The 15,573-nt window shown below is 43.5% G+C and overlaps 1 protein-coding gene across 4 annotated transcripts in view; it reads left to right on the top strand.

The window, feature by feature from the left end:
- LOC119169356 (monocarboxylate transporter 12) overlaps positions 1-15,573 on the top strand; it is a 142,877-nt gene that overhangs the window by 62,314 nt on the left and 64,990 nt on the right. For 2 of the 4 annotated variants that reach the window (XM_037420462.2, XM_075883991.1), the window contains exon 1: positions 12,705-13,003. The exons of the other annotated variants lie outside the window; for them this stretch is intronic. In XM_037420462.2, coding sequence (XP_037276359.2) covers positions 12,872-13,003 — 132 coding nt within the window. In that variant the 5' untranslated portion in view covers positions 12,705-12,871. Of the gene's footprint in view, positions 1-12,704; positions 13,004-15,573 lie in introns of those variants that run through there. 4 annotated transcript variants of the gene reach the window in all.

The raw sequence follows: 15,573 nt of genomic DNA, 5'->3' as shown, positions 1-15,573 counted from the left end.
ACCAGCTTTAGGCCATCAGGCAAACTAATGATGTGTTTCAAGCAAAAAAAATAATAAAACAAAAGTCGGTTTCAGGTTTTATGCATAGCAAGCAGGTGCTCTGCCACAGATACCGCTTCAGAAAAATGAATACACTATATAATTGTCAAGTAGTGGGCAGAGTTTTCTTAATGCATGTAATATTGCGTAGCTAAAGCTTGAAATTGAGCAAATCACCGAAACATGTGAACTTAGCAAAGAGGGAGTGTTTTAAGGGCCCATTCATTGCAAAGTGCTCAGGCATATTTAATTGTCAGCATTAGCAAAAGCATCAACATAGTGACCAGCTGTGTAGGTTCGCATGTTGCCTAACAGAAGTGTAGTGGGTCCTTCGCTGATTCGAAGAAAAAAATTAAGGTGTGCTAAGCATTTGACAACTGTAAGTGCAGATGTTTTACCAATTTGTTCTTTTAAAAAAATCATACCTATATAAACGTATTCGGCTAGTAAAACAATTTTGTTTCTAAGATAAGGTAGCATCCGTTTCATGGCTGATCCCCCGCGGCGATCTGCGCCAGGCATCTAGTGGCCAACCAGCCAATGAACGAACTGCAGTACGCATTCCAGGACATTTTGAAACAGTCACTGTTACCTACACAGACATTCGTTTTCTTGCGGCATGGTTGAGACATCCATCGTGAATCGCAGCCTGGCTAGCATTACAGAAAGCGATGAGCGCGGGGCACGAATACGTTATAACGTACTACTTATAAATGAAAATTTGAACTGTCCTGCAAGTTTTTGTTTCCAGTGAAGTTTCCCATGGCACTAGGGAAGGTCATCGAAAAAGCCACTGTGTGACCAAATGGGAAGATAGCCATCAATAGGGAACTTGAAGAATTGTTTTCTTCGTTAAAAAACGTTATAATGACAAAGTTTACCTTGAAAGAAGAACTGTTTTTCTCGATCGATGTATAGACCTGATTATAGTTGGACCATGACGTGCTTTGAATCGCATCTCAACCTGGACAAAAATGGTGATTCTGGGATTTTCTGGAGTTCATAATTTTTCCTTCAAAAGTGTAGAAACCTTTGTGCCCAAAAAATGTTTTACCTTGAGGTAAACCGTTTGCAAAGTAAGAATTGATCACACAGATATTGATATGTTTCCAAGTATTAGGAGAAAAATAATAACAGAGAATATTTTGAATACGAAAGAAAATCGCAGCGACATTATGGGGCTTCGAACACCCCACACAAACGCATTTGGACAGTACGTAAACCGAATTCGGCATTCAAATGAAGAACGACATCTTTAGGACATTTTTTTCTGACAAACAAATTTTTCAGACGACATTCTGCAAACCTGGGAAAGCTCCCACGTGGCTGAAAATTTTTCCTCTCGGAAATATACCAATACTTCAATGTCTTCAATGAAACAACTCAGCAAAATGTTTTGTAAAGCAATTCACAAGACCGCACAAACAGCTTAGACGTTAGGGGTGGAAAAACCTACACAAATGAGTACTACTGTTCCTTGTCACTGTGAAAAAATTGCATGTTTGTCTCGGTTTAAAATGAGACATCCAGGATGTTTCGTAATAGCGGATGGCTGGCAACGAAGAAACAATGGTTAGGCTGTGACACCGATATCTGGCAGCCACTCTGGTATGCGCTGCGCACTATTGTAACAATAGTACAATCTCTGACGTCATTTGCAGCATCCTGTTTATGCCATAGGAAAGTTATATATATATATATAGGAGAAAGAAGAGAAATGACATGTTCTAGTTGTTTTGCAAGAAAACGCGTGTCTTGCGTGGAATTTTTTCAGGTGCCGAGAGTGACACTTGTGACACCAGCGACGAAAACAACCAACCAGAGTGAAATAATCTATGCTCGACTGCCACATATTCGCAACCTTCGATGTGGCGACTCATATATTGTTATGCTAAGAGTCGTATTTTTCTTTGTCGCTATTTCTTCAACTCTAAGATTGTCCACACATCTGCTTAACGACCATTGGTGTAATCGTTGCCTCTGTTTTATTACTACGTCTAGATGACTGTTCCTTTGCGTTGATGTCAAGCGAGGTTGCTGACAAATATTGTTTAAAATAGTTTTCCATCTTTAGGGGACGATGGCGGTGAGCCCCTTCTCCCCTTCCTAAGAAAAAAAAGAGACAAATATCTCAACAAAAATTTATCACATCACTGCCCTGGCTCCCGTATTATCGTTAACAAAGAAGAGATCATATACCTTGTGACGGCTTTAAATTAAAACACGTTTTTACAGTATGTTAGTAAATGCAATGCAGTTCAGCACGTATGAAACAAACTCCAAAAATCTGTGGGCACTGCCAAGACTCTACTCGTTGTACGGGAGTACGAGACACCATCTAGAGCTCATGAAGACCAGTCGCCAACTCAGTAGCAATACGAAGTTGCGTTGATGACAGCTGACCCCAATTCTGGTAACCGGGATAATACATGCAGCAGTGAGCCTTGGTTTCCAAGAATTAAGACACTGTCTGTGAAAAGCCATCACAGGAGCCTATTCATTAAGTTCATTGCTCATTCTCGTTTGCCCCCGAAAAAATAAAAATATTGTTGTCTAATGAACGCTGTTTAGGCTCATTTTGTTTATTTTTGTTGCTGCATGAATACGGCGCTGTGATTGTTTCCTAAAATGAATAAGGAAACGTTTTTACAAGTACGACTATAAAAAATAATATTGGTTAGTGCATTACCTATAAAATGGCCAGGAAATTGTCATTGCAAAAGACTTATGCCACTTCTTGTCACCTCTCAGTGGATGATCAGAAATTGAGACAACGGGCCGTTGTAGAGAAAAGAAAAATAAAACCGCATAGACGTGTTGATGTGCGACTAACCAACCCCAAGATTCAACATTCTAATGAAGAGAAGTACGCGCAGTGTTGCTATGTTTGCATGTAGCTGCAAGAATATTGCGATTACGCACTGTAATAAGGAAGTTACAGGGTTTAGAGCTCCCGTTTCAGTCGGTTTCAAATTTTCGTGCTGCCACTCGCCACCCTTATTCGCAATAGAGCAGAGAAGAAGTAGCTCGTCGTCGTGACTGCGGCCACTTCAGCTGCGTAACACAACGTCCGTCATGCATCATTGGCGCGCAACCAACAACCGACCACAGCATATACCCTGCTTCCCCCACATGAAGACGTTTCATAGTGGCACGGACACGAAACGCTACGCAAAAAGCACATTTTCCCTGGCGGTATTCAGACGTCTCGGAAGCTTTCGTTTTGGCAATCCCGCACTTCTGGAGTTTCGGGTGCCACAATACGGCAGAGGGCAGCACAGCAAAATCAAAATGAGGACTGCGCAGATGAACTTGCATCGCTGCAGGGCCAAGGCACTATTTCGTAGGGGAAAGAACCGATAGACAAGCTCGGTGGTGCGTAACGTAGCCCATCGGCAAGCTTTCGTCATACTGTGCGTATGAGTGGATTGGTCCTGTGAAGTAAACAGTTGAGGGGTTGCTTCTTTTATAAATGGAGTGTCTGCGTGGCAAATGCTGTGCGGCAAAAATTCTGTGTGGCAAATATTCTGCGCGGCATTGTCTGCACCGCAATTATTCGGCAAATGCTACCACTGTGGTCTACTGTATGAATTTGCGAGTTTATTTGGAGGGGGAGGGTAAGAAATATCGGAACCTCTTTACTGGCCCATTACTGTACATGTACAGCATATCTAACGCCATTTAGTCCGGAATAAGTTAAAACAAGCAGTACTTCTTTATTATTAGCGGTTTAAGCCTGCCACCTGTACAAATACTTGTGGTGTCTGCCTCCCCTAGGACACAAGGTGGATCTATTTTTTCAAGGTAAATAGAACACCTGACGAAGCTCAGCGAACAACGCCAACTTTGCATCAACTCTTAACTCTCATGAAATTTAGACACATTGACTGAAAGAAAAGCTGGGTCCTAAGGTCTATAATACTGACATTGAAGTCGGCGACTTGCATAAAAGGTGGACAGATGCACGGATGGACAGACAAATGAACGCACGGACAGATTAACTGCAGGTAAACGAACGCATAGACGGACTGGTGGACGGACAGACGGATGGCACAGGTGTTTTTTTTTTCATAGCTGTAAACAGGTGTTTTGATACTAGTGTGGACGCCGGTATATCATCGGACAAGGCTTTTCTCTGAGGAGCTTCGCCCCTAAATTATGACGTCTTGAAAAACAGGCCTCATTCAAGTTGGTACTCCTGCGCGCACATCACGAAGTCACAAACCTTGCCGTCTTCGTGTTGTGTGTGCAAAAGATTTAGTATGCAGCCAAACCGTTGATTCGGGTGGTCTAATGCATTGATGTAGCGAAACCATTGATCCTGCCCCACCACTCTCCGGAAGCTTCACGCACCTAGCATTGCCTAGAGCATGTGAGGCACAGTTGGTTTTTTTTTAAATAGTTATACCGTTTTTTACATCGTTACAATTATTCGGCAAGAACTTCAACAGCGGTGTTGAAGAACGGGGAGAATTCTGCCAGCATACGTGGTTCTTCTGACGCGTTAAGAAAGTAGAAATTGTGTTTCATTACTCTTAGACAATTATTTTGTAAAATTGAGCCCTCCTTCATTCATTTCGTTTTTTTTTTTAGCTCACTGAGGTAACCAGAATTCAGCACTGTGTCCCTTCTCTGTCCGTATCTAACCCAATGCACTGTAAAGTACTCTACGATAACCTCTATTCGACGTCCTTACCAGTGCGAAAAATCAAGTAAATGTCCACCTAATCAAAAAAAATACTAAACGCACCTTTTTAAATATTCGTCAACATTCGTTATCGGCCTTGCTTTGTTGTGACTTCTTTTGTTCGTGTGCGCCCACGCTTACTTTCAGAATGAATACGGACCAATCCAACAAGCTCAGTTCTCTGTTGCTCTTGTTATAATCGCCCAATGATTATTTTGTATTTTTTATGCGACTTTATATGTTTTGCGTTTTTTCTTTCATTTTAGTTCGAACAGAATTGATAGATGTAATTGTGGTGAAGCACGTAGTGAGTGTTAGTACCGGGACGCCTCCGGTTACCAGAAACCTCAAGCTAAGGACTCTGCCCTCATATTCAAGTTGCAGCTATCATGCTACCTTAGGCAGTGATGATATTGCTTTCGGTGTTTTTATTACACATAATACATTCTCGCATTGCGAGCTTCTTCAGGTACTACGAATGCGAGATTAACGACTGATGGAAAGATACGGTGTTATCAAAAAGTGATTTTGGTTCGAAACGAAGCTCTCCTGATTATATGCAAAACCTTCAACATAGCTCTGAACGGATGGTTTAGACAGGAGCATACTTTACGACAGCATAGGCTATACGTTAAGGCTCTACGACAAGTACAGCGCTCTTCTCCCGATGAACCGGTATGATTCACACGATAGGATGGGTTCATTTTGAGGAAAATGTCAGCTGCCGTTGCCACCTTAAAATGGCTGTTTTTGTATATACTGTATGGGCCGGCTTTCAGGTTTCGAGAAACATATCGACATTGGTCTGCGAGATGACTGAATTGAAGACGCCCACTCTGAAATAAGAAGCTTTTGTGCTACGGTTATGTTTTAAGGAATGGTTGACGGACTAGACGCCTAACAAAAAAAAATTCGTGAGACCAATGACACTTCTATGGGTCATGCACATACTTAATACGAACATTTGGGAATAAAACATTCGGCAGATCCCACGTACCTGGGAATGGACGTTATGCAAAACACGAGGAGAGAATGTTGCAATTTTTTTATTGAGCGACACATTATAAAATGACGCTAAGTATATGTAGAAATGTTGCACGCACATACATAGGTTGAAGAGTTGCAGATGTTTATATACCCATGTGTTTGCACTTGCGCAACGATGCCAACTGGAACATGCGCATTAGCAACACCAGAATCTGATATGAAGCACTGATGTTTGCCAGGATCCTGGCCCTGGACACTTCTTAATAAATAAACTTCAGCGCATTGCTAATAACCACAATTGGTTAGCTGCCATGCGCTGTCCATGCACTCCAAACACAACCCGACGTGACGGCTGTATCAAAGGGGTACATATGAATGTTTTCTAAATTTGGGTATGCAGCTCTGCAATTACTATTTACGTTTCACGAAGATTAGCGTCTATTTGAAAAGTAGTTCCCAGACCTGGCGTAGCTCTGTGGTAAAATGCTTCATTGTCACGCAGAATGTTTGGGTTCAATTCCAGCTGAGACCCTGACATTCATTCTTTGCATTCGTCGGGTCGACGCTACCGACGTCGGGTATTTCTTGACGCTCGCGCGTTGAAATTGCCCATGTGTGTTCTCGTTGTTCTTGGGAAACACTAAGTGTCAATCACCTGTGGCACATACCCACATTCCAGCGGCACATACCCGCCCGTGAGTATATGCCACTGCCTCGCGGGAAGTGTTTGACAACGGACGCGACGACGTTGTGACATTATTCATGTCTTGGGCAGCGCCTCATATTGGTCAAGCCATCTTACCCTCTCATGCTAATTTTGGTTCACATTAAGTTAAGGGGGTAACCTCGAGAGCACCCAAACGTAAGTGGCTAGATAGATAGATAGATAGATAGATAGATAGATAGATAGATAGATAGATAGATAGATAGATAGATAGATAGATAGATTCAAATTCACCGAAGTTCACTAAAAAATGCTTCGCATTTAAACAATCAAACGAATGCAGTATCGTGTGGGCCGGGCCAATAGCGAAAGGTCCAGAGGCGGTTTCTTTGACACACCATGCACGGTAAAAATACATAGAAGCGTAGAAATTGTCTTCTTATTTTTAGGTGCCGAAGGTGTGAATGAGAGAGTTGGGGATTTTTTTAACGCCATAGCAACTGTCGCTTTTGGGTGGCACTGGCTGTGAAAAAAAATGTGTATGTCGACCTTCAGCGAAAGATCTCGATGGATGCAAGGAATGATATGCAGCGTTCGAGCATTCCGCGTGGCACTGAAATATGGTCACACCTGAATGTGGGAATACGTAGCAAAAGAGGACCCTGTGCAGTTGTGAGGCGAGAAAAAGAGTCAAGCTAGCGAAGATAAAATTGCGAGGCAGAGGCGCACAAAGCGTCACACCGCTACGCCCACCCGTAACGTGTCTTTTGCGACTGCAGTTTAAGTAGGCACTCCTATAGGAAAGCGTGCAATCGTTAATGTCACGCACACATGCTTTCCGCCACAGTAGTTGCGTATTAGACGGAGGAGAGAAGTATGGAAAGTGAATGGTGAGCCGAATGCAGCCTGATAGGCTTTTGCGTTGGAAGCTTAACGGCGAAGTTTAAGCAATTTAGGACGTTCTTTGTACGTGCCCATATTGAACAAGTGTGGAGAAGGTACAGCGTCTTATTACGTATGTTCCCCACGGGGAGTTCCATGGCAAGGCTCGCTTTAACAAAGTATGTAATCAAAGGCAACACAATGTTTCAAAAAAATCCCACTCTAAGTGTAAGATTATTGTTACATTTTTTTCAACATCTGTCCTGATTGATTTCAACGTCCTGATAGATTCATAAAACACAACAGAATGGCTTTTTTCAAAAAAAATGTTGGAATAAGAACATATTTTGCCTAAATCATCATGCCACCTTACTTTAAAAAACAAAAATCTTATGAACAAAGAGAAGATACATGTGACGTCGCCACAAATGACGGTTCAGACACGTCCGAAGCCCAGAAGCTTGTGGATTTCAAATATTTTTGTGCTTGTAATATTTCAAATGGAAGCCGAACTCTCACCATGGCACGCTTCCGCATGGTCTGTTTCATAAAAATCTTCATGCAAATACGACTTACTATTTTTAAAAAAAGAAGTGACGTCAGGATTGAGTCACCAAGCGCGCACTGTGTGGCTGGAGTCTTCTCAATGTTTTCGTCATGCGCAAAAGAAACGTGACAGCAACAACGGTAACTCGAGCGAGTTGCAACAGGTGCCAGAGCTGACCTGCGTATTGTGTCACATTGAGTTACGGGGGAGGCGACCGGAAACGATTGCCTGAACAGACGGCGTTGGGCATATTGTCAGACACGCGGTTATGCCGTCAACCAGAAAGGGCAATATTTTCTGAGGAGAAACCTCTGTATATTTTGCTGACACAAACCATACCGAAACAAAGAGCCACGGTACGAGCACTCGCAGAGTTTTTTACAATCCCCTATAGGGAACTGTGGTGCGGCAATCGTTCGGCCTCCATTGGAATAAATGACACGAGTTGGCCTAATCTTCATGCTGGTGGCTTGCAACGCACTAGTGGCTTTGTTCATTGCTTTGTTTCGATGTTTCTTTTGGATCAAATAATGAACATTTGGGAACATAGTGAGCCCACTTCAATTGATGAGCCTAAATCAGCCCAGGTGACAATCGGAGCTCTTAAACCTTTGCTCAACTTTGTTTTGTGAAAAAAACGGACGCAGTCGACACGGTACCGAATGGGGACGAGAGAACGAACCGTAATAAAATACATTTACTGCCCATAATATCCATGCTGGCTGAAGTGACGTGTGTTGCAGCTCACATAGACACTAGCCCCAGAGTTCCCTCTAGTAAATGTAGTAAGAAACTGCGTACGCGCTGGCAGGCACGATCGTGCTGTTTTAGAGGTGTTGAGCAGGTTATCGCTGGGAGACTTTTTTCGACAGATTAAGCCAAAAAGATGAGACGCAGGATATAACAAAGATGACAAGAACTACGCCGTGGTTCGCGTTTGTTTGAGTGAGGGTGTTATTTAGTCGCGTGGTCTTGACGATTAGGTAAACCACACTCAAGCCGAAACGGTTGAAAAATTTGTCCGGCTAAATAGTGTGCAGCAAAATAAGTACCACTCAAGGTACGACAGCAGCATTGGTCGTTCAAAAAACCCCACATGGTCCCTGGTACGTTTCCTTTAGCCTACCCGGAAGTGATAGCCAGCCTTCTTTTCTAAGTCGTTGTACTGAACGTTCCGCACCCCACTAAGAAACATTTTGCCACTAACATGGCCTTGCATTGCCTCTAAGGTTGGAGGCGCAGTAAGCTTTCTGTGTCTCAACTTGTTTTGCTATGCGTCAGGAATCAGCCCACATTTTACAGGCAATAATAGTTTAAGGTGATGCCGTCACGATATAAGATGTCATACTACAGAGCAAAATATACGCAATGAGCAGAAGGATGCGCCATTCGTATAGATACGTCATCTCCTTATCAGTAAGTTGTATGGAAGCCGCACTCACACAACCCACCCAAATATGAAATGCGTTCAATGGGAAGGCGTTTGCAGCAATGAAAGCATTGATATTATTTAGGCAGGTGTGTCCGCTATCGCCTTGCTGTCCAAGATGAACAGTCGCCCGCAAGTTTAACACAAACTCTTCGCAGCGTATTCTGAAACAGTTTGACGCTAGCACCACGTATAGGTTTGGGCTATCTCGCCGAGATGTTACCCATGCATGCCAACATACCATCAAAGCAAACCAAGGCATTATCTCGGGTACAGCGCCCAGTGCTTCGCGGCTGGCATCAGTCAAAGTAGTCTAGGTCACACGTCGGAGTATTCGTGTTAATTAGAGATCATTCGATCAACATTCAACCAGGCCATAGGACCCAGTATACACATAGCGAGAGGCTTATTTTGTTGAACTCCTATGTGAACAGAAAGACAATGACGCCACCTGCTACTACACCACTCAGAATTCGTGTTGAGCTCCCTAACACCTGTACGTGACGAAGATGCGAAGTGCACTTTAAAAGAGTTCGTTTGTGATGTTGGGGTTGATATAAAGTCAAGGCTACCATGAATTTCAGGGGCGATGCCCCATGAGGCGTGGGTCTGTCCATCCTCCGTAGTTGTCGGTCGTAGCCACCGGGATGAGAGATGGGAGATGACGGTACTTGGAGTGTTCACTAGATGGACGCACTGATGGACGCATGGACGGACGAACAGACAGACTAGCAGACAGGAGGACGGACGGATGGACGCACGGAGCGGGTATGTGCCACAAGGGATGTGACATGGCGGTACTTGGAGTGTTCACTAAATGGACGTTCGGACGGACTGGCAGACAGACTAGAAGACGGATGAACAGGTGGACGGACGCGCGGACGTACGGACGAATGGATGCAGGGACAGACGGACGCATGAATGGACGCATGGATGGTCGCGTGGACGGAGGGAAGGAAACGCGAACGGGCGGACGGAAGCATGGACGAGCTGACGGATGCTTCGCCCCAATCGTCATCATTCACTCCGTGAATATGCTTTGATTTTTTTACGTGATATCACATCGGCTCACCAAACATGGCGTGCGCTTAATAATTCCTCTAGCGAAAATGACGCGTGTCCGGATGAATTTCCTTTACAACACCGGCCTGAAGGCACATCAGCCCGACGGTACACCACTCAGCCACAGGCACAGCGATACTCTTTGCTTGTCGGGGCTCTTCCGAGTAAGCTGACACGTGATGGTGCTTCGCAATAAACTTCGAAAGCAGCTTTAATTTCTGAAGCGCGCAGTTTCCGATCGCTGGCTATATTTCTGCCCTCGCAGAAGAATACCCCATACACGCACTTATGTAGCTATGTGTTTTTCAACCTAATTTTCAAGGGAAAATGTGCAGTCTAATAGGGAGACCCCACGACTTATCTTACGGCGAAAGAACGCAAAAAAAGAAAAGGGTAGCAACAATAATAAATTAGATATGTTATACTCAAAAGCAGCAATATGTTTATGAAAGACACCTTGCTGAAGGGATCCATTAATATCGACCACCTGAAGGGTTTTTAACGTGCACTTAAAATTGAGTACTCGTGTAAATAGCAGTTCGTGTCTATTAAATTGTTATTGGATCCCGCGACATTCGGAGCAGTTGTCAGGCACCATAACCACTACCACGCCGCAACGGATATACGCGTCAATATCTGGCTTGAAAAGTAGACTTCGTCACTAAGATGATCCCCGTACAAGCAAGGTGTCATTACATTTTCATCGTATCCCGTCATTTTTTTTTTGATGCGACGCATTTCTTTGTATACTGCAGGCGTTTTCAGCATCTATCTATCTATCTATCTATCTATCTATCTATCTATCTATCTATCTATCTATCTATCTATCTATCTATCTATCTATCTATCTATCTATCTATCTATCTATATCTATCTATCTCTATCTATCTATCTATCTATCTATCTATCTATCTATCTATCTATCTATCTGTCTATCTATCTATCTATCCGCCTATGTCTGGGTGCTCTCGTGAACACCCCCTTAATTTGAGGTGGACCCAAATTAGTATGGGAGGGTGAGATGGTTTGACGAATATGACTCACTGGTACTGACACGAATAATGTCACAGTCTCGTCACGCATGTCATCAAACACTTTGCGACAAACAGTGGCACGTACCCGCGGCTATGTATGCGCCACTTCAGGCGCGTACGTTTTGCTGAAAATGAAGTGATGCTCCTTTATTAGGGAAAACTCAGCTCCGTGCCTACTTTTCATCTTTACTGCGATTTGGAAAGTAGTGCTTAGTCGTGGTTTTGGTGGCTTTTCTGCGCTTTGTGCGCTGTATAGCTCAGGCTTTACAAAAAAATGCGGGCTCACTGCAATGTACACTTGAGCGAAAGAGTAGTACAAATTGTGCGGTTTGGCACTTAGCCAGACCCATGCAATACAAACGAAGACGACACCTTTCCTCGAGAATGTGCGCTTTTGGCACTTGGCCAGACCCATACAATACAAATGAAGGTGACAGCTTTTCTTGGTATACAGAGATCTCAATCGTTGGCCTCTGAGGCTGCAAGATGTCATATGAAACAATACCTTACGTCGTGCCTGATTGCTTTTCTAATATTGCACGTTTTGCTGCATCTAACAATTCTCAAGCGTCCTCGCAAGCAATACAATAAATAGTATAAGTATAGGGCTGACTCTTACGAAATTTGTTCATACTGCTTCAATATCTTCGATGCTCTGATTTACTCTATGTTGAGTTCTCCTGCTTGTAATTACTTTTAAAATATGGCTTTAGCAGTGACGTTGTCGCCAGTTCGATTGCTAACCTTTCCCTAAACCACAGTGTTACATTAAAAAAACCCTGTCGTCTACAAACTTCATCCCTCTACAACATGACTCTTTTCTTTTTCTGTTTCACAAGCGAACGAGTGGCAATCGAAATATTCGACGACAGCATAAAGAGCGCGAGCGTGCCACGTCACCCGCCGTGGTATTTACGCAGCTAAGTGGTTGGCTTGCTGACCGCGGCAGCCGTATTTCAACAAGCGCAAAATGCAAGAACAGTGGACTCCCATTCAGAATCACATCAAAGAATCACGGGTTAATATTCACCCACGGTCCACCACTAAAGCGTGCCGGACAATCATGTTGCGGCTTTGGCGCGCAAAGATCCATAATTTAACAACTATGTCAGGTCGAGACTTTCTTACATCGGGAGGCGACGAGCAGCGCGAAGCGTACGCCGTGCGATACCCGTCACTCGCACAGCGGGAGCTTGCTTATACGAGGCAACAGGGAAACTTTGCGCTGTGCTTTCGGGCGCACTTGAATTAAGAAACCGCCGCAGAGAGATGCCTCGCTTGGGCGCGCGCTCTAAATACAAACAAAAGGCTCGGGATGCGCGAGCTATATACCGAGTGGCGCTCGATACGAAGCAGGGCGCTCCTGCGCGTCCCGCGCGACTCGCGAGGCGGAAGCCCTAGATGTGGCCCAGTTGGGAGCATCTGCCGGGAGCCCCGTGCGTCGTCAAGCACGGCAGCTGCAGCTGCAGTCACTAGCCGCTGCACAGCAGCGACGACTGATTCCGCGCATGAGCTCTCTTCAAGAGTGGTGTTTCCACTGATGAGCCCAACGGAGACACCGTGGGTCTTGTATAACCTGCGTGCATTTACCTGTGCCTTCTTATATTGTAAGTCAAAGGAAGCCACGCTGAAGTCGTCTCAAGGGGCCACGGCCGGTGGAGCGAATTCGAGCGTGAGTGACACTCGTATTTTTGAACAAGATTTCAGTAACCTTAACCGCGTATTTTGCTAGCGTGGTTTATCTGATATGAAAATATAAAATCATGACCTCTGAGATTGTGTGCTGGCGGGAATCCGCCGGCCCGCAATCTAGAAGAATATGTTTTGGTATTTATGCAGATATACCACGCTGTCGAAACACACGCTAAGGCGTCGACGCGCAATCTCGGAGGCCATGTATGAACTCATTATGATTACAGCCTCAAAGTCTCCTTTCATTCACGAGGGAAGCTCGAATCAGAGTGTTTCAAACTGATTGGTCGAATAAGATTACTTTTCATGTATTCTACAAAATCACCGTGTCTACATGCTTCTCTACATCTAAGAGAGTACAAAAGGCATAATTTGAGTCGTTGACTTTGCATGTCGCAAGAATATTTTGAGCAGAAGAGGAGCTTGATCTAGCATTATAAGGCTTCAGAGCGCGTGTAGTCTTTGGAAATGTACGCAATCGTGGATCATCTATGTTGGAACAAGTGAAAAAAATGCTGTTTGTGTGAGATTTCACTAAGCTCAAAACACTGCCTGAAAACTCTACAAGCACCCTTGAGTACCACATGTGAAATGTTTTGTTGATACTTGAGTTTTCTCGAACGGGCGTGGCCTCGTGGTTGACTGAAAAAGTCCATGAGCCTTATTTTTAGAATTTCTAGGAAACAGGCATGAACTTCTAAGTGTGGAATGCTAGTATAACAGAAGTATAACATAGTATAACAGAAGCTCAGGCAAGTTTTCAAGTCACAATAAAATAAAATCCTAGATTTTCAATTGACAACATAGGACAACGGAAATTTCGGTTAGCTTGTGCGACTTCAGAGAATATTTCCACTGCAATGTAAAACCAAGCGTTAAGAAGCGGAAACAAGGGATTACTTGAGAAGCATTGTCAGACAGATACCACGTATACATACACCATAAAAACGGCCGCATGTAGAACATTCTTTTTAAATTCGGAAATCAGAACAATAAAGTGCATTCCATAGACTCTCTTTTATTCGAGCAAGATGAAAAAGACAAAGGAGGAGGTTACACGCGCACTAACAACGCTTGCAATGTTTTCGATTAGCTGCCTGGACTTATCGATTTGCGGTGCGCAAACGACTACCCAGCTAACACATGCTAAAAATTACGCCAATAGGTAAGAAAATTGAATGGAAGTCTTGAAATTAAACTGATTTAAGGTGAATAAATTGACCAACGTACGTAAGAAGAAAAGTCTTAAACCGAGCATGAAGCTTGGTTGCCTCGCAAAAAAAAAAACAAAGTTGACATACTAAAAGTCTTCAATAGAGCGATATTCCTAGCATTAATTTCTCCACGAAATCTGATTTTCTTTCTCCTGTCTCTTTTCCTGTTAGTGCAATAGTGTAAGTAGCGATGGTTTTTGCATACGTTAATAATTAAGAATTTACAGAATGCATGTAACTGGACAAAACTAACACAAATGCTTTTAATTTCATCGCCCACGCTGGTAGACAAACTTTTCAAAAAGGACCTTTGTAGGACTCCTGAGGTTCCAGCCAGTGCAAGCGTACAGAAGAACCCTGGCTTGATAATTTGATAACTCATTTTGTAACAAAAAAGCATATTGCTTTCCAAACGTATCAAAATGCATTGTTAATCGTTTGTCTGCTTCCAACAGCCCCTTTCAAGCCTACAAGATGCTCCTAAAACCATCGCTTTCAAGCCAGCTTCCTTACTACTGCTGATAATGCCGGAGTGGTCGCTTTAAGCACATGATCTTACAGGTATACACGTTAACAGAATGGTCGATTTTATTGATTAGCGATTGCCCTTAAAATAATTGTTTAGGTAGCATAGGTATTACCTAAACATTTTTCAACAGCTGGTGAAGCACCAATTTGGCATACGGTTGGCCTGTTAGAGTGGCACGAAGTTAGCTATACTACGGCAACCATGTTTGTTAGATCTTTGGCAAGTCAGATACGAAGACGACAACAATTCACTTCGTGTGTTGTACGTGTCTCTATATAGAAGCGCTTTAGCAGTGTTAGCCAAGGTGTATGTAAACTAGTAGCAAAATTTCCAAGGATGCCCACGTATACAGTATAGTTGGCGACTCGTCGCCACCATCATCATCTGCGTATAGAAAGCACCACTAAAAAAATTAAAATGGTGTCACAACCGGCTGCGGTAACGATGTCGTGCTTTGCCATACAAGAGCGAAATTGAAATTTAACTTTAATTGCTTACCTTTCACGTGCCCTTATAAATACGCAATCTTATTGCGCCTTATGGCTCTCTAATTTCGAACACGAGAAAAAAGACAAAAAAAGATTGAAGAAGCGAAGTTGTTTCATATGGCAAATGGTCTATTTGCAACATGCACGGAAAGCTTCGCAGATGGAGTTGTGACACAACTGTTCACTTGCACAGCATAATAGTTTGAATACTCACGTTGCCTAATCGTGGAAAATCACTTGAGAATATCGTTTTGGCAGGCTTGAGAATATCGCTTTGGCAGCCATAAATTGTAGCGGCCGTCTCGTTCCTTAGTGTGTC

The sequence above is a fragment of the Rhipicephalus microplus genome, unplaced genomic scaffold (genome assembly GCF_043290135.1).
Source record: "Rhipicephalus microplus isolate Deutch F79 unplaced genomic scaffold, USDA_Rmic scaffold_23, whole genome shotgun sequence".
Lineage (NCBI taxonomy): Eukaryota > Metazoa > Arthropoda > Arachnida > Ixodida > Ixodidae > Rhipicephalus > Rhipicephalus microplus.
Note: the sequence above shows the minus strand (reverse complement) of the source record. Positions and strands in the feature narration are given on the sequence as shown.